The 19,539-nt window shown below is 39.1% G+C and overlaps 1 protein-coding gene and 1 long non-coding RNA gene across 2 annotated transcripts in view; one reads left to right on the top strand and one right to left on the bottom strand.

Annotated features, from left to right (window-relative positions):
• LOC149916425 (uncharacterized) overlaps positions 1–5,509 on the top strand; it is a 34,242-nt gene extending 28,733 nt beyond the window's left edge. The window contains exon 3 of the long non-coding RNA XR_016470101.1: positions 2,150–5,509. This is a non-coding gene — a long non-coding RNA (uncharacterized LOC149916425). The remainder of the gene's footprint in view (positions 1–2,149) is intronic.
• DCP1A (decapping mRNA 1A) overlaps positions 1–8,842 on the bottom strand; it is a 32,852-nt gene extending 24,010 nt beyond the window's left edge. The window contains exons 1-3 of the mRNA XM_031608385.2: positions 8,505–8,842; positions 7,556–7,596; positions 6,048–6,175 (exon numbers count right to left, since the gene is read on the bottom strand). Of these exons, the coding sequence (XP_031464245.2) occupies positions 6,048–6,175; positions 7,556–7,596; positions 8,505–8,639 (304 nt within the window). The 5' untranslated portion in view covers positions 8,640–8,842. The remainder of the gene's footprint in view (positions 1–6,047; positions 6,176–7,555; positions 7,597–8,504) is intronic.
• Between the last annotated feature and the right edge of the window lie 10,697 nt (positions 8,843–19,539).

Consider the following 19,539-nt stretch of genomic DNA (forward strand, 5'->3'; position numbering starts at 1 on the left):
TCAAAAACATGTTCAAGTTTGAGTTACAAGAATTCAGTCACAGCTCTGTGGAAGCTGCCCTCTCAAAATTCTTTTTTCTAAGGAGTAACAGTATTGGAAGGAAGTGGTAGTAAAGCTCCAATCACACTTTCACATTCATGGAGCAGCTTAAAACTAATGAGTCATATTCACTATGCATCTAAAGGCAGCAATGACAAAACAGCAAGGGCAAAAGGTTTTCAGCTCAGCAAGGTACCAAGCTCAACCTGGCTTTCAGGACAAGGAAACCTCCCCGAAAGTTGGCCAAGTTCGGTCCTGACCATTCAGCTGAAAAACACATCAGAGTGAGAAACATGGTCAGCAGTGCCTTAAGAAGTTAACCACCTCACACATCCTCATCTCCTCATGGGATGGCCCACACTTGTGCCAACACAACAGATCTGCAGAACTGTATTTGATTCAATTCACAAAGCTAGTTACTTCATATCTTGCTTCACCAATGAAATTTACCAATGCAGAGCCTATAAATTTCTCAAAAGGCAATTAGACACTTTACATGTTGCCACTGGATTGTTTTCATGCCTGAAAAAGATATTTTTTTTTAGCCTAAGTCATCTCACACAACTCTCACAACTTAGCCATTACTCATACTACCTCAATCCACCCTCTCCCTCGTGTCGGTTTCATCCAGACCAGTTCCTTGATATTGTTTGCACATCAGCTTGACAACCATGCTGTCTGGCACAAGAGATAGGACAGAAACAAGATGCTTAGGGCTGCAGAGGAAGGCAAAGTTGTTGAAATGTTCATGAGAATGCTGCCTGAGAATACTGTGTCAAAAGAGAAGTATATGGGGTTCATTAGGAGAGCCAGTTTGAGAGACTGCAGACACTACCACTCTCTTGCCTAAGGCAGGTTAGCCATCTGTGCAGATATAGCTATATCTCATCCAAAAAGATGATACATTTTAAAAAGTTACCATAACTAGTTGGAAGACTTCACGGGAAGAGAGAAAAATATTTTACAGTTCTATTCTATATATTATACAATGACTGAAGCAGAAAGAGTCAAACTCTGTAAAGAAAGGATCATATTTTGAAATCATCCTAGAACATAATGGCAATAACTTAGTCCTACCTCACTCCCATAGAAGAGCTGACATAGGCATCATTTTACATTTCAAATAGAGTTAAAGACAAATGCACCTAATTAATGTCTCTCCAAGCTTGTACTTATTTCAGTAGAAGGATTAGCTGAAATGTCAAGTCCCTCCAGACACTCTGCTCTAATCTCATTCTCACCGAGATTCCTCATTCACTACTCTTGTTTTCCTTAATTTTAATGTTAGCCTTTGCATAGATTCATAAATCAGTAGAAATCATTTTTAAAAGTCCCTTTCCACTCTTACTGTTTTGAATACCTAAGGACATTTCACAAATGCAGTTCGCAGCACAACCCCACAAGTAACTGCATGGGGGTAACTCAGCGGGTGGCAAACAACATCCAGGATCCAGAAACTACAATTTGATTAAGCATAGCATGGAATGAGAAGCACGATGATTGTGGGATACTGAGCTATGGCAGAAAACCCCTTCCAGATAGAATGCCATATTTCAGGTCAAATGGAATATTTTTAGCGCTGCTTAACAGCTTTCAATGTCTTTTTTCCCCCTCCCCCTATTTGCATTGCCTCTTCTGCTGTAAAAGTATCAAGAACAGACTCCTTTCTTATCTCTGACTAAACCACTACATTAATGTGCCTGCTGGAGAGCCACTCAGCTTCACTAGTCAGAGATATCTTGTATGCTACACGCTGCCAGCTGAAGGGGGAAGAGATAATGAGCTTTTCCTTAACAGTAAAGATTTCCTATTTTGAAACCAATCAGAAGTTCTTTCAAAGAATTTTAAAAGCCATTTGAAAGAAAGCAACTCATTTTGGTTTTGCTGTTCAAAAAACAAGTTTAATTAATGACAATAAGAGGCCCAGAAGACAGTCCTTTGTATCCACACCGCACCGTTACGAGTATAAGTCTCACAACATCCATTACTTTTGTTTCACTAACCACTGCTCCACTGGACAAGGAGTAAGAAGCAAGAAAAGAAATAATCCATCAAACACTGAGCGTTTATTTTAGTAATTAAGTTTTATGTTTGGCATCTGCCTTTTCAGAACCATGGAAATAAATCCACTCTTCTTTCCAAGAGAACTACCGTGGATTGGAAAGCCTTTTAATCAAGACCAATGCAGCCAATACAGAGGGCAAGTTACAAATGGAAAGGACTCAGAAGAATACTTCTTGAAGAAATTTAGAGGTAAGTTAGTCATTATCTAAAACTTTTACTAAGTTTATTATTTAGTAAACTTTAGCCATAGCAGCAAAAAATATTGCTGCACAGTAGTGACCATGCTCCGAATTCTCACATTATAGATTAAAAGTACAGGACTTTCGGATTGGGCTATTACTATTTTAACTGGCAGAACCATATGCATTTTTTAGTACAGACTTGAATATCCTTTTTCACTAGATACCAGCAAGAGGAAACAAGCTAAGGTTGGTGAAAAAAATACATCACTAGAATTCAGTGCTTTGCAAACATATGCTCTGAACACCCTGAAGAACATGCACGCATCCAGACAGAAAGCTAGTTAAGGTTCAAACGTACACAGCAATATAATGCAGATTAAGCAAAAATAAATAACAGGTTAAGTATGAAATGAACCAGTCTAACTTTTGAGAAGAATTCTAAATGAAAACATCTGTTATATCACCAAAAGAGAATTTTCTGCATTTCTTGGTTGATTCATTCCTACTAGGAGATATTAGTTTTCTTATACTGTCAAGCAATAGAAGTAGAATACTTTCTTTTACCACTACAACTGGTATAATGTTTAACAGCACCTCATTCACCACACTTTTTTTGCTTTTGTTTCATTTTTGCTTCAGGATGCGACAGCAATGAATAAAAAGCACAAATTTTAATAATGTTTGTAATGCTGCTTGAGAAGTATACATAGCCTGTTTCAAAATTTTAGGTTTTCATACTGTTTTTAGGCTTACATTGTCAGAATAATTTTAAGCTTGGAAAGATTTCTCAGTTAACTGCAAAAATCTTAACAAAGTATTGTTTTCTGAGGAAAAAAAGACACCGGGCTTCAAGTATTAAGCGAACCCTACAGACAACGGGTATAAGAAAGATATCCTATCATTTGATCTATTCTGGTAGTAACATAGCCATAAAAAACTCCTCAATCCAACCTGCATAAACAGATAAAAAGCAACGATGAAAGAGAAGACTGGCCTCCATCCCACTGGAATAATACAATTCCCTCAACTGTTCTTAGAATATTTTAAGAACTTGAGAAATCCTTCATGTAATTAGATAAAGAATCTCAAGTTCCAGCTTAGCAAAGTTTAGTTTTATTATACAGCAATCTAAAAATCCCATTCTATACAAAACATAATTTGAACAAATCCAACGGTAAAACAATGGTAAAACCCACGAATGTTATCATCTAGCATGACAGGCAGATCATTCTTACAGCCCCCAGCCAAATCAAAACAATGGTTATGTACAATTCAAAAATTTTCTCTTAAAACTTGTTAGTGACTCTGCATAGACTGCTGTACATCACCCAACATCTTCAGGACAGCTCTCATGTCACTTAAGAAGTGCCAGAGGCCTGAACCGATTTACATAAGATAATAATGGCAAAATCCAGAGCCAATAAAACTGTGAAGTTTAGAAAACAGTAGTATCATCATCACTTATAAATATTGTTGACATACAGCCTGTCTCAAATGGTGGCACAATGCTGTTTTGATCATCTTTTATTTCTGCCATGCCCTGGGGAAGCATAAAGCATGATTTGCCATTGATCCTGTTATAACCTAAATATACTGCTGTTTGACAGAGACAAACAGCAGTACAAACAAACATGATTTTGCAGTTCTAAATCAGGTAGCCTGAACTGGCAAGCTAAGAAAACAATTGTCAGTTCAATAGTTCAGCAATCTTAACAGGACAACTTAGAGTCTTGCTCAAGAAGGATAGAGAAAACAGCCTAACAAATAAAATTATTGCCAGCACTCTAAGAGGTATTTTTATCTTGTTCAACCTAGCAGTCCATCCTCTCCATCATTAAAAGACCTTTGAAGAACTACACATTAAATTCTTACAGTTAGACAGCACAAAGCCCTCAGAGATGTGCACTACCTTACCCACTGACTGAGAATTAGTCAGAAAAAAATGTAGTTTTTCACACCAGCAGGCAGCTGAGCAGAAACAGATCATTTACTACATGAAGAGATCCTTCCTCAGCAATTGCCTCACTTACCCATACAAGTAGAACATACATGCGTTGAAGTTTGTAAATACAAATTAGTAGAGGTGAAATTTGTATTCCCTTTAAGTTTTCGGAATACTAAGCAGATAGAGGAAAACGTATTTAACACTGAACATTTCCACTATATATACACATTTTTTTCCTAATTAATTCAATGGATGGAGGTCAGGCAATTGGGGAAATTGCATTCAGAGAAGAAAATTCCAAACCCAACAACTAAATGTAGAAAATAATACAGTTAGCAGCACTGAAATAACAAGGAATAAAAAAAAAAATCTAGATATAGTTTTCTATAGGGGATGGTGCAGAGAAGGACAAGATGGGATTAACATTTGATTCTTCTCCTAGGTACACTGAAGCGTAGCCAAAACAGCACTCCTATTTGCCATTCGAGGGGACATTAGGTGATATGTAGTAGAGATTGTGTTAAGGAAGAAATTTACCCAGACATGGGTTCTCCAAGTAATTCAGTAAGACCATATCATTATACAGCAAACTAATTTCAAGAACTTAGATGAAATCAAGGATATAAAAAGACAGTTTTATATCATGAGTGCTTTCTGTGGGATATCTTTTATTCCACCAACCTTCAAGAGAGCTTCGTACACACGCACACCCCCCCCCCCCCCCCCTTCATTTCCTCTTTAAGAGCAATCTCAATTCTAGATTGAGCTTTTTGGAGTAATAAGATTTTTACTGCATGCCTAACTGGAACACAGCACACGGGGACTCCAACTGCTAACCCAGTGCTGACACTAGAAATCAAGAAGTAGCAAGAATATATGACTTTTTTTTTTTTTTTTTTTAAACCATACACCTCCCAACACAGAACTTGCTGGAGTCTAGAGCTGAAGAAATTTAGCAGACATTTGTCTCTAAGTACACACAGTACTCTAGAGAATGAAACTAACATCTAGAGCTAGGTAATTCTCTCAATACCTTCAAAGAACCACTGATGAATATTTAAAATCTCTTTTTTCAAAAAAGGCACAAAGTCTCAATCTTGACTCTTGAAGCCCTCAGAACTACCTGATAACATTCATCACCAAGTGTAGCAAGTAGACAAATCAATACAATGGGAAAGGCATCACAACAAAGGTGTGATGACAAAAGGACTGGCACAATAAAGAGGTACTATAAAGAAAGGGAAGAAGATTGCTCACCCATATCAGAAGATTCCAGATTCACAGGGGAAGCTACACCGAGGAGGGATCTCCAGGAAGAGATCTTTCTCCACTGGCACTCAGCCCTCAAATGAGGTATAAGAGAGGTGCAGCCACGCTCCACCCCTTCCTGTCACACAGCTGAATTGCCTTCACCTGTGCTCCCAGGGCTGACTGGGTCCTTTCCCCTGGTGCTCAATCAGTGGCTCAGGCCAGGACTCAATAGTTCCCACACACCAAGAAAATTATCAATCTTCAGTATTCTTTAATAATGCTATAGCACTGTGTATGTTTAGATTAAATCAATGAGGCCTTTAATTAAAAACATGAGAATAACAATATTGAACTTTCACAGTCAAACCCATTTTTACTGAAAGCAGGTGATCATAATGCACTGCATTGCTACTTACATAAATTTAGCACTGCAGACAGAAAGCTTCACACATCCCACTGGAACCTGGCCATTGCATTATGCTTGAAACACACCACAGTAATAGAAAGCAGTCTAGGTTATAAAACAGAATACCACGTTCGTATGGATTAGAGGAAGTTATACTCACAGCTAGCATTTCTGTAGAGAAGAAAAGGTTCATGAAGCTGAAACTCCAAGTCTTTATTCACTGGTTCAACTAAGTTGTGCATGTTCAGTCGATTCACTATTGTAAAAACATGGTATGGAGAAGCAGACCTATTGTTTCAATTAAAACAAAAGCAAGGATTGAGACCTCGAACAACACGTGCAGTTTTCTGAAACAGTTACGAATTAATCCTCAAAACTCCATTATTTTATGAACTGACGCTTTAGTAGTCCTGAATATCCAATATTTGTTCTTCCATGTCATTTCTTGGCAAGCCAACTAAAGTTATTTTAAATTCATGCTTGACTCAACTATGATTAGAATTAACATAACAGTTGTGAACTGCAGAATCAAAAATATGTGGCAAAAAAAAAAAGATAAAGAAAACGCTGTTCAAGAACAAACATGATGTACCCATAAGCAGCCACATAATGAACACGGCAGCACAATGAAGGCTTCTAGGAAGAAGTTTGTTTTAGGTCACTTATGTCTAATAAAAATAATTAGCTAAGAAAACAAAAGATACTAGGGCAAAAATCAGACATAACTAGGTATTAAGTATAAAGATTTTTATAGCAACAAGGCCATGTGTACTGAATGACCAACAAAATCTGCCGAGAGCTGCTATGGAGGAGGCAAACAGTCCTTGCCATCACAAGGTTGTCTTTAACGTTCCTAACAGAGCTTTTGTGAAAGAATCAACTTGTCAAGGGAAAACTCTAGTTTTTAGTTTCATTGTTTTTCTTACACTATTTCCAAACTTGAAACTCAGGCAAAGTTAAGAGCATTAGGTTATTTGGATCCGCTTATAGTGCCAAGACTAAATAATTGGAACAACCTATAGTTTGTGACAGTCTGCTTTGGGACAGGTTGATTATATCTTCACATCTTACACACAGCAGACTTATTTCATTGTTAGGTTTCTGATCTGTAACTTGAAATGTTTACTATTAGTAGTTTTTATGCAGTGCTTCTGAAAAAAATAATTCCTGTTCAATCCTTTTCTTTACCCCAAGTAATTGTGAATTTCTTTCTGTTCTGATGAGGAAATCAAGAGGCCCCCAAGTGACTTAACTAGCATCATCCATTTAAAGAACCAGACAGGATATGAAAAAAATGAGAAATTTTTTAATTTGTCATCTATACTGTTTTCATTAGCAACTTCACAGGTGTTAGAAAGCCAAGGATTTCTCAGCATTTAACAAACACACAACCACATGCTACTGTATTAACAAATGCAGATTGATAAACTATGCTTTTGTGTGGATACATATGAAGCATTTATTAAGCATGTCGATTTTTCAGCAGTAATTTTAACAGGGTCATTCACCTTTGAACAGAGTTTAGTCCTCTCAAAATACACACATATATGTTAATAGCTAGACAAATGTTATTGCATGCAATAAATCTACTATGAAAGCCGCATATGCAGCCACCTGAGTCTTGTTTTCTTCTTAGAGCAGAAAAGAAGACATCAAAATAACCCTTACCTTTTGTACACAAACAAGGTACCTTCTATGTCAGTCTTCTCCTACAAAAAACAGTATGTAAGTTTAGGAAATATTCTTATTAGCATCCATGTAATGTTTTAATTAGAAGTATCATTTACAACATTCTTATCTTGCCACAGAAGTTTGTCATCCCTTCTTTTCAGCAATGACCTGCTTTTTCCCTAGTAAAACTAGGGAAATTAAATCCACTTCCAGATGTGTTACACAGCACATGCCCAGCCTGACCAGTCAGAGCCGAACGCCTTGCTCTCAGCTCCTTGTTCTCAGACACTGGCTGCTATCTGCACACAGCAGACAGGTTGTTTTTCCAGATGTCTTAATTAAATGCCCACAGTACCAGCACAGACAACAACAGAACAACATAGCTATGCACCACAGCTGCTTCCTACTTGAAATTTCCAACCTTACCACACATGTCAAGGTCCCCAGTGCTGAGAGCCACACACAGCTCTGGGGCTGAGCACAACAGGGTGAACTGCCACGTATTTATGCCTTCTGAGCTTTGTGATGAAACGGCAGCAGTCAGGGTAAGCTGGAGGGGCACGGTACGGCTACGCTCTGACCCTGGGCAGGGCTCCTTCCTTAAGCAATATCGCTAAAGGCACCTCTTCCCTGCTGTTAGAACACCAAGATCCAAACCAGAAAGGAAAACAGTTCAGGCCAGAGCTACGCTTTAACGCAATGACGAATGCTGCTTTTCAAACCCCGCTGCTCCTGAAATAGGGCTGCGAGCAACAACCGACGGCGAGCACCCACCAAGCAGCCCGCGCTGCGGCAGCAACCCACGGACCGGGCACGGCTCTCCTCAGGCAAAACCACCTCCCGAGCCGAACCCTGCCGAGGGAAGGCCCTAAACCCCAACCCGGGCGGCCCCATCACGACCCGCCGCTCCGCGGCCGGCAGAGCCGAGAGAGCCGTTCCCACTTACCCACTCGTTAGCCTTCGGGCTGAAGCTGTAGAGCGCTACCTGCCCGGTCACGTCGGCGATACTGGTGATATACGGGTCGTGCTGCTTGAGGGCCGCCAAGCTGATCTCCTGCCCCGCTCTGTTCGCCGCCTCCATCTTGGCTCCCGGCAGCCACCCGCGGGGGCGGGCGAGAAGCGGCCACGCGGTGTCACTGTGCGCCCGGCCCCGCCGCCGGCCGGAACGCCGAGCTCCGCGCCTGACGTTCCGCCCGCGCTTTGGGCCCCCGCTGCGCCCTGCTCAACCCCACGGCAGAGCACGGTGGTACGCGGGCACCCCTTTTACTCAGAACAAAACGCAAAGTAAATGCTCCCTTTCACTTTGTTACGCGACAGCTGTCTTTGTATTTAGCGAATCCGGGGTGATCATTTAATGAAATTGCCATCAGTGGAATTGCCATCAGCCATGCGGCCGTGAGATGAAAAGACACACTCTGTCTTTTCACACTCTGTGTAAAAAAAGAAGAGACTGAAAACTCAAATTCATGTGACACCGTGTCTTACCATGGGGTATCCTCCAGTACTATACACCTGTACAAAGACACCCAGCATGAACTATTTCAGATGACATGTTCAGTTTACTGCACAGTTATCTCCCCACATCTGGGCATGCCAGAAGGAGAAATGGCGTGAGAAATACAAAACTTCAAAGCTCACCATAGCCCAGGACTTTGGGGAGATGCTGTATCCTCCATCCTGTACTGCAGAGCAGCACTCATGGGAATTTCCTGTGCTGGAGGAGTTGCAGAACAAGGTGCAGTCATTGCTACAGACTCAGTGCTTCTAATCTGGTATCTGATTATTCCACAGTCTACAGCAGGATATGGAAATATGAAAACCCTTCTGAGAACGTAGAGAATGCCATGTAAGCTCTCTCTTACCACAGGTGATGTTCTTTACTGCAGATAGACAGACTTCTAGCGGTTAGCTTTTTAGTTTAATCTTCCATGGGAATTGCCAGGTCTCTGCCTGAACCAATGGCTGAGCACCAGGTGGGGCTAACCCAGGGAACTCAGGATCAAGCAATGCACCCAAGTGATCCAAATAGGTGGGGCCTGGATCCATCCCTCCTCTCATTTAAGGGTAGGGTTAGCAGACAAGGGAGCTGCGTCTCTCTGAGACTGCATTTCTTTGGAGCTGTTGCTGGTTATTGGAAGGAGAGAGTCAATTTCTTTTCTTCTTCTGTCATTCTGTTTTATAGTGCTTGTATCCTAGGAAGAAGTTCTGTCATTGCCTTTGTTTGCCTTGTCTATCCTTTTCTACAAAGGCAAATGTGTAAGATATGACAAGGGTCTGGCTGTTGTATGGCTCCATAAAAAGTCTTTCTAACAAATAGTAGAAAAGTCAAGTTCCAGCAGGATGCAACTTATTTATTTTCCAAGTAATTTTTTTTTTTTTGAGTGAGCACTTATTTATTTCTTTTGATGTCAAACACTTCTAGTATGAAATCACTTCATTTTTTTTTTAATAAAAGTTAATCTAGACAAAAAATTCCTATGTATTTCACTCCACTGACTCACCACAGAATCCTGAGAACTAAATGTGAGTTAAAGAAAAATCATACAAATTATGGAGAACAGCCCATGAAGAAAGCCGCATGAATCTTCCTTCTCCTCTTTCCCTGAGGTGGTCTCATCTAATCTATAAAACTCAGATTTTCACTGATTCTCCTAGTGAAGTGCATAAAGTCAATTCCATCAAAGGGTAGAGAATGACACGTAATATGATGTCAAAGAAACTTTGTAAAAATATCTAGTTATGATTTAGCAATGCTCCAAGTTTGGTAATAATGATAGTATGAAAAAGTCCAACTCTGAGAGGAACATTTGTAAAGAAGACATTCAACATTCAAAAGGCACAAATGACAAAAACTTTTTAGCAGTTGATTTTAAATAGCATCTGAAACACCAGTCAATTTCTTTCTACAACGTTATTATAAAGCAAAGATATCTTAAAACAAAAAACTTGACAAAGGACAGCTTTCTGCTGTGCCAGACCTTTTCAACTGTGAAAACTCCTTGGCTGTATCTTGAATTAAAAATGAAACATTAGGAGCAGTGTTTTCCAGTTATGGAATTGTTATGGATTGTTTTCCTCCTTTGCCTGCTAATTCCACTTCTGCATTTGAGAGATTTATTCTCTCTGCCCTTCTTCACTGCTGTCGCCTTGCAAGAATACATTTTATATCAGAAATGAGTCATATGACCTGCCATCTGCTTCCTCAACCTTGAAGGACACTGAAGTGTATGATATACTTAGATTCAAGCTGTGACCTCTATGAACTGGAATGTTTGTTGTCTCCATTCAGGCTTGTTCTGATTATTGTATATTGCAGATTTCTTTGTCCTTCTCTGAAGCTATGCAACAGTTACTGCTGGGAAAAGTTCATCCATTGCTCTCTTTCTGATTCTTGCCCTGTACCACACAGAAGTGGGATGCTGTACATAATGCCCTTGTGATGTTTTCTCTGTGAGCGGGACAGATTCCATTTGTGTTTCAACAAACAAAGAGAACATTATGTTCTGTATTTCAGTTATTTAGCTGTGGTTTTATAGGACAGAATATGTTTATTTATTACCCTATGTACTTAAATCTGCTTGATGTATGTTGGTATTAAGGTAGGTGAAATAATAAAAATCCTCTTTTACTCCTTCAGTTGCTTGTGACAGCATGACTGGGTCTCTCCACTGATGGCTGCTCTGCTCTTTGCAATTGTACAGGTTCTTTCTCTCTGGCCCTTTTTTTTTCTCCACACGGCAAATTAGATATGTGTTTCCAAAGCTTATTTTGGCTCCTTTCAGACTTTACACAGGAGAAAAAAAATTGTTCTAGAGTCTGCGATCCCTTTGTTTTTCCCCTGTTAACTGCATGCTGTCAGGAAAGAATATGTTGCTGCTGTTAAAATGATGGAGCAGTGCAGTAAGCACTCCTAGTCAGTGCCTTTTCTGTTACTTCTACAAGTTGAATCATGATCTGGTGGAGTCCAGCAAACCCGAGTGACTCACAGAGCTGCCATTCTGTAACCTTCACTGTTTTCCACTTGAAACAAATTTCAGAGGTTTCTGATATGTCATCTGTAAAATATCTTATGATGCTTTTTATTGCTTTGATTTCTGACTTCCTAGAATTGCAATAGCAGACAATTCTTGCTTTATTTTTTAGTAATTGTATTGTTTTTTATACCTTAAATTTTAGTGATAATGGTTATAATACTACGGAGTTCATTTATCTGGTCTTAGTTTTAGCTAGGGCAAATTGCCCTGATAAATACTTCTCTTATCTGTTGATTAGAGAAGTCTTAGCAGACTTTCATTTTGCATTTGAATTCCTTGGGCAAGCCTGCAAATATTTGTCGTCTTTCTGTGAGAGACATCAATTTCTAGGTGCTATTTTAAAGAAGTTAAAACAGTAAGGAGGGGAGGATGCTAGAAATTTGCTGGGGTGCATTTTTCTTTGAAAAATAATTTTTATTCTCAAGAAATGCTACTTGAGCCTTTTTATTTGCTTACTATTTATTATAGTGTTTAATTCAGTTGTACTCTTTACTCTTCTTTTAAGGCACATTTGATCTTTGCCACTGTGAGGCTGTCAGTTCCTGATATTCAGTCTCCTTACTATACTTTAGTTCCAAATAATTCTTCATGTGATGATTCTCTGGTGTTATCCTGATGTAGGGTAACTGAACGCTACTACATTTGGAGGTAAAGATGTATCTCCTTGTGATTGACATCTGAGAATTATAATTGTTGAGAACTATTGCAGGAATGGGCTTCTATGCTATACTCACTAGCAGTTTATCCTATATTTATGTACATGTAAAAGTTTACCTTTCCTGGAAATCATTTTGCTCTTCAGGAGTGCTGAATGAATCCCAGGCTTTTAATGTCTTCCAACCTGCTGTATGTTCGTTCTTCTCTAATGCTGTGTCCACTGGTACTGTCTTGCAATTTCGCAGTAATGGATACTTAATCTTAGCCATGAAAAATCTTCTTCCACCTTTAGAGGAAGCTTTTCTGAATGGTTGTTTATTGCAGAGTTATAGAGAAACAACATCTACAGAGTCTCTTGGTCACCAAGTTAGTTTCCATTTGTTTTTCCCTTGGTTACAAAACTAAATTTGCTAGAACACTTACTGATCGTCATCAAGATAAAAAAGCATCAGATACACAGCTAGGGTATATTCCTTGAAATTTTACTAACTAAATTTTTGATAAATTTGTCAATTCATTATAGTCTGATTGTAGGAATTGTATAAAACTGAGGGGAGTTCAGGGAAAAAAGTAGAAGAACAGTAAAAGACTTGGAGAACTGGCCTTGTGAGAGGAAGCAAAAGAATTTCTTATGTTGCTGGATCACAAGAAAGAGAAAATTAAAGGAGCACGGTGGTCATTTGATGTATAAAAGATCTTTACGAAAGTCAGTTTTCCACAGCTACTGGCAAAAGGAGAGAATCAAATCTGGTTACTGTGCAGCAGATATAATTAAGTTGTATTCATTACAATTCTAATCAGAAGGAACTGTTAAGTGATACATGTTAAAAAGATTGTGATTTTTTTCCTCCACTGTTTCTTTTTAAAGATCAGATGCTTACAATATCTATCAGAAATGATCTTTGCATACTTCTTACATTTGTGCAGTGCCTTTTTGTTACTTATTCCTGTTTGCTGTTGTATCATTTCTCTTCCACCTTTCTCAGGAGATTTGTGTCCCTTCCCCTCTGCCAATCAATTGCTTATGTCACCTTAATGAAATAAGCCAACCAAATGTATGTACAATTCTCCATATCAAAGAAGGCGGTTTCTTGTCTGGGATTTGTCAACAGGGCTTTGTGATTTTGTAACTACATCTGCTGTACAGATGAATGGATGCAGAACAGTGATGATCTAAACAATTAAAACGTATGGGATTGCTTGATGGATATCTACTCCTCCTTTTGGACTGTTGTCACTTTAAAGGAGCCAGGTGTAGGAAAATAGCGCTGGGACTGCAGACTTATCCAGCTGTAGTTTTAGCTATTTTTATGCTATACCTAAAACACAGATAATACGAAACAATTTTATAAAGTATCTCAGTTTCTCAGATCTTGCAGTACTGAAATCTGATTTTAAGTATAAATTACTGTGGTCTCATTTTGGCACATGATAGCTGCAGTCATGATTCTGTGACAAATGGATGACTCTTCCTTTTTTCTTTGTACCATTGGCAAAATGTTTTTCATGATTCCTGCTTCAGATTTTCCAGAACAACCCTGAATTATCGAAACAATAAAGCGCAAGTGGGGGAAAAAGTAATCAATGAGTTCACTGTGATTTTGGACGTGATGATCACCACTGTCTTTATGACAGATGCTCAAACACTTTAAGGCATACAAAAGCCATTAAATTACACTTTGCTCAATAAAATTAAGAGAATGAAAATAGATTTTTTTTTTTACAGTGAAGCTGTTTCCACAACAACAGTATAAGAGGTTGAAATAGGTCACAGGCAGCCCTCCTTACATTGCTCAAGAACATTAGAAGGATTAATCATTTATGGATTATCTCCTAGAAACAATGATCTGGTGCAGACAGGTAATCCAATCTCCTCTATCTTTCTAACCTGGTTTGCCGTTTCACAGGGGATTGTGCAAGGGTGGCTTTTTTTTCTAGGAAGACATTGTCTGCCTGCCAGCTTGAAACGTGTAAATTGCTGGAATTTGCATCAGAAATATGACAGCTCTTCTCTGACAAAGGTAGGTAGTGAGATTAGATGGGTAAAACTAGTTCTTTTAACTAGAGCATTGAGTTTTGGCTCAGAAATGTTATTTTCACCTTTAGTTGAAATTTCTCAATGAAGAGAGTAAAGAGAAAACTTTGTCATTGACTGATCAGAACTAGAAAGAAAATGTTATTCCTGATACTCTGGGATTTGCATTAATATCTAGTAATATCTTCTGGACCAAATTTGCTCAAAATTTTAAATACATTTTACATTTGAATACTGGCCTTTCAGCAACTGCAGTCTATACAAGTACATTCAAACTAGGTATACTGCCTTAATCTTATAGATTTATATGCTCAGTGTAATATATAAGGCTTTGAACATCCATTTTTGCCAGTTTTGTTATTCTATGCAACAGGAGGTGCAGGGCTTGCTGCTGAATGTATTAGAACTGTACTAATCTAATTAATGAAAATGAACTCTATTGCAAATCCCCGCTGGGGCGAATTACCAATTGGACTAAGATATTGCAGAAGCAAAGGTGCACCATCAGGGAGTCTCAATTGCTGATTTCATTCTACATGCAGTTTCTGTTTTATTGATATAATAACATTATGGAAAACAATATGCAATTACTGTTAGAAGGCTCTGAGTAGCCTTTTCTTAGTTTTCTTGCACACATCACAGACTGCACAGATCAAAAACTTACAATTAGTTTAGCAGGATTCTGCTTTCTGTAGAAGTGAGAAATGCAGAAAGAATAATTGTGCATCAGTAGTAAATGTCTTAAGCCTTGAGCAAAATACTTCAATAGAACAATGTCAGTTTCCAAACTCTGAATAAAAAATGATGTTAAATATTGAGCAATTTACTCTAATTATGTTCTGCCCAATTTATGGCATTACTGTGTGCTTGTATTCAAGGTTCCTGAGCCACTTTGAACATCTATGTCTAGCCCTATCAAAACTGAGATTTTCACATAGATCTTAAAATGTGGCTTTACATTCTTTCTAATCTTAGAAGCATTGCTGTAAAATAGCATATCTGAAGTTCTTTTTCAATATTCTTTTAGCAGGTCATCTTACAGAATATGCACATATCAGAGAATTGGCTTTAAATTTGGTTAGGTGAATTTTATATAATCCAGGACTATTTTTTCAATAGGTTTTTCTTGATGTGGTACAGTACTAGTAAAGAGTATGCAACATAACAGCTTCTAGAGCTGTTCAGGTGGGACTGGGAACAAATACAACATAAAACAGCTTAGTGATGTTGGCTTCTTTTGGTGCTACTTGGATTGCTTAGTGTCAGCGGAATGGGAATCCCCCAAACCTGTGTGTGGGGAACAGTAGTGTCATTTTGCATGTTATTAAACCACTTCAGCTCTTGGTGCTTAGTTTTCCCAACAGAGAATGAATATAATGTCTTTACACATCACTACGTATTTCACTACTTTTTGAAGAGTAACATGAACTGTAGGTGTTAGGGAGATAGTTCCTTCCTTTGGGAAAGGGCTGGCGAGTTCCTAGAGTATCCCAAGGCCCAGTGTGAAGGTGAGGACAGAAGCTGCTGCGATCCTAAAGCTGTGGCAAGACCAAAGAAGTGGTTTCAGGGCTTTCAGTCACTTTTGCTCCAGGGTGCATTTCCTCAGCCCCACTGTCCCATAACACCCAACACTGGAAATTGCAACCTGGATGTGGCACAGGGCTTAGCACATAGAACTGTTTGATTCAGGCAGGCCTCAGTGGCTGCAGAGAGAGTGCAGTTGCAGCCCTTAGGCTTGGGACTACATATCCCTTGGCTCTGGTGTTATAAAATGAGTGACCAGATAATACTGAATTACTTAAGAACAGATGCAGTAATATTTTTTTTAATTTCAAGTGGAATATGTGCGGTTACGTGTCTAAAAATGGCAGTCAACTAGTAAAATATTGCTTACAAAGTAGTGAGTACAGATTTACTGAGGCTTTCATTTTGAAAATGATCGGAGCTTTAGAGATTAGTCAAATTAGATTGCTTACTTTGGCACACTTTTAAAGGAAAAAGAACTAACATATTTGCATTGAACCGTCCGCTGCATTTATACAGTAATTTTTCCCTAGCAGTATTTCACAATAAAATTATTTGTGTTTTGTGGAATTAGTGTACTGTAATGGTGAATCCAATGAGCTTGTGAAGGGGCGAGTGATTTAAGAGCTGATAAGCATCTCTTCAATAAATTGTAATAATCACCAGCAGTTATTTAAACACCTCCAGAGTACCAGTATACATGACAGGCTCTAACTGGCTCTTTCAATATTCTCATAGTCAATAGAGTGATTACTTCTCACTTTCAAAAATCATTACCTCTTCTAAAGTATGTATTAGTTGCATGTTTTCAAAACAAATTTAACAGACTGATAGTCTCAGTGCAAACAATGCACATGTGTAAAAATAGCCAAGGGCCCTCTGTCTCTTCCTTTGTGGCACTAATGCTTCCCATGTCTGGCCAGCCCAGCCAAGCTTGGTAGTTCTGGGGATCTGAGCCCAGTCCTTGCACCAGCACTCAGCCCCTTTTCTGCCCATCAGAGAAATCTGTGGCTGGTGGCATCTGGGTAGGTTAGATTTACTGTGGTTGCCTTTCCCATATCACTGTGTGCCTGAACATAGGTGTTAGTAAGGCAGAGATGGGGTGTTTTCAGGAAGGCTTGCACCAGTATTACAAAAGAGGCCTGCAAACTGATAGAAATGAATTCCAGCAGCACTGAACGGGGCCAGAATGACCATAGTTTGCTACTTTCTTTAACTAAAAAAACGTCAAAACCACTTAGCAAAACGTAGAACAAAAAATTAGCTCTAAAAATGTTTCTGCTCTGCGATAAAACCAGCATACAGTGTATTTTTGCCTGTTCCGGTACAGAAAACTTCCAACCAGCTCCATTTTCATGATGGACTTGTTGCCTGAATAATTCATGACTGGTGTTATGTCTTGGAGGTAAGCTGAAGCAGGAGCGAGAGCTGCTGATGTACCTGCAGCACATGGTGGGCAGCATGGGACCAGCTGGAGGGGAAGGCAGGCTGCTTCATCTGACATTTGTTTTAATTCTCATTAGCAAGTGTGTCTACATGAGAGTAGCAGGGACAGTCAGGCTAGAGGATGTCTTAGCTTATGAATATAGCAGTGTTTTTAGAATGTGTTGGTCTGAGAAAGGACATCAAAAACATACGCCCAAGGTATTTTCAAAAATCATCCCATTAGAGTCTGTTTTGGTTATTTTTCTTGGTTTTTCTTTTTTTTTTTCTTTTTTTTCTTTTTTTCCAGACATAAATTCTAGGTGTAATGGGGAGCTGGCCAAGCATGCTGTGCAAACCTTTGAGATTTAGCATCGAAGGCCATTAAGTGAGTCATGAGCTTCTGTGACATGAGAATTAGCCAGTGCTGTTGGCTTACAAGCAGTCATGATCAGTCACAGCAATGATCAGTTATTCTTGCTGCTTCAGAAAATCTTCCAAATATTACAGTGTAATATCAGGTTCTGTACATTTGTTTTACTTCAGACATTTGTTTTTGTGGCCCTAGCCTACTTTGTGGTGCTTGTTTAATGCTCACACCTCTGCAAAGTGCTCTCTCCCCACGTCTTAGTGGCACCATGCCAAGCGCTGAGGCATTTAAGGGTAGGAGTTCTTTCCTTTTCAAACAAGGAGATGCCTATGAAGTGAAATTCACTGCAAGTGAAAGCTGGTAGCTTGAAACACTGATGCTACCAGGTGGGTTTAGCTGCCAGTGTGAGGGCACTTTGTCGAACACTGTAATGGAGAGGAAAAAAGTATAATGTATTAAAGTAATTCATTTACTACCATTGCGTAGTAGTGCAGAGGCACTTATTAAACTTACTCCAATTCTCTTTAGTTCTTTATGCACTCAAGAAAAAAAATCAAAAGCAAGAAAATATTGTCTCAAGTTATTTTTTTATTTGCATCTCTATTCAGAATTTAACATTTGTGTTTACAGAAAACATTCTAGTCCATGGGATATTTGCAAAATATTCACTGGGACTGTTATTAAAAAAAAACTTTTATTGTAGTTTTCAATTACTTAAGCAACGTTGTAGCAGTTCTTGAAAAGCTCCCAAAGCTGTCAAGTGTTCTCTGGAGGATGTGTGTAATAATAATAATGTAAATAACGATGCATGTAATGAGACATCAGGACACATCGATGGTTTTAATTTATGTGTAAGAAGATTAATTTTGATTTTTTGTTGTTGTTGTTTCTCACTGAAAAGCAATCTAATGCAAGAAAAAGTTTGCCCTGTAAAATTGGTGAAAGAGAATATCTTGCTTATTTGTACCTAGTCAAAGGACAGCGGTGGCAGCAGAGCTTGTATATAATTGCATTTTATAACTGGTAAAGAGGTAATAGAAGAAAAAGACAACTCAAGGTCTTATGTTAGCACATGGATTTGTGAGGCTTCTATTGTCTCAGTGTGGACCAAGTTTTTCTCATATTTCATCTGGGAATGCCTTTTACATTTCTTCCAAGCTTGCAGGAGGAGAGGAACTTCACATAATCTCCATGGCTGACTTGTCCAACAAGAACTCGGCTGGCCTTTGTGTGCAGTGAGGGTTCCCCAGACCTCTATATCCAGGGAGCTGCTCTCAGCTCCAGCTCTGCATCCCAATGGCCCAGCCTGGCTCTGTGGGGCTGCTGCATGCTGCAGTTTTGCTCTGTGGGCTCTGTGAGTGATCACTGGTAGCAGCAGTACTAATTAAGGGAGCTTTGGAATGTGTTTTCTGGCTACTCAGTAGCTGAGGTGCATGGCTCTTTGAAAAGGCTCTGTTTGTGACCTTCGGCTTGCATCCAGGACCTATTTCAGCCCTTGCCTTTGGCTTGTACCTTGGTTTCTATAGCTCAGGCTCTTGACCTTTAGCATTTAGGCTGATGGAATTTGGTTGCAAGATCGTTTCTTGTTCAAGCCTTGTATTCTGGTTTCAGATATTAGTTCTAGCTGCCTCTTGCAGCCTGGCACTTATTTGTGCTTATGAAGTTTTTCCCCAAAGTCATCAACTATATATATATTTCTTTATCAGCCTTTGTATAGGTGAGTTAAAACCCTTGCAAACAGAGCAGCTCTGTTGCTCATTTCTAAGTTTATTGTTTCTCTAATGGTCACTCAAGTGAGAATGCAAAGCTGTTGGGACACTCTTCCCTTTGATTCGTACTCAACACAGGTAGTCTCTGGGCTGCCTTTACATTTCCCTCATCTTTCAGGATGCCTTCTGGCCTCTGTGCAGGACACTGGGAGCCTCTCAGCCCAACCTCA

Source organism: Phasianus colchicus, chromosome 11, assembly GCF_987193195.1.
Source record: "Phasianus colchicus chromosome 11, bPhaCol1.hap1.1, whole genome shotgun sequence".
Taxonomy (NCBI): Eukaryota; Metazoa; Chordata; class Aves; order Galliformes; family Phasianidae; genus Phasianus; species Phasianus colchicus.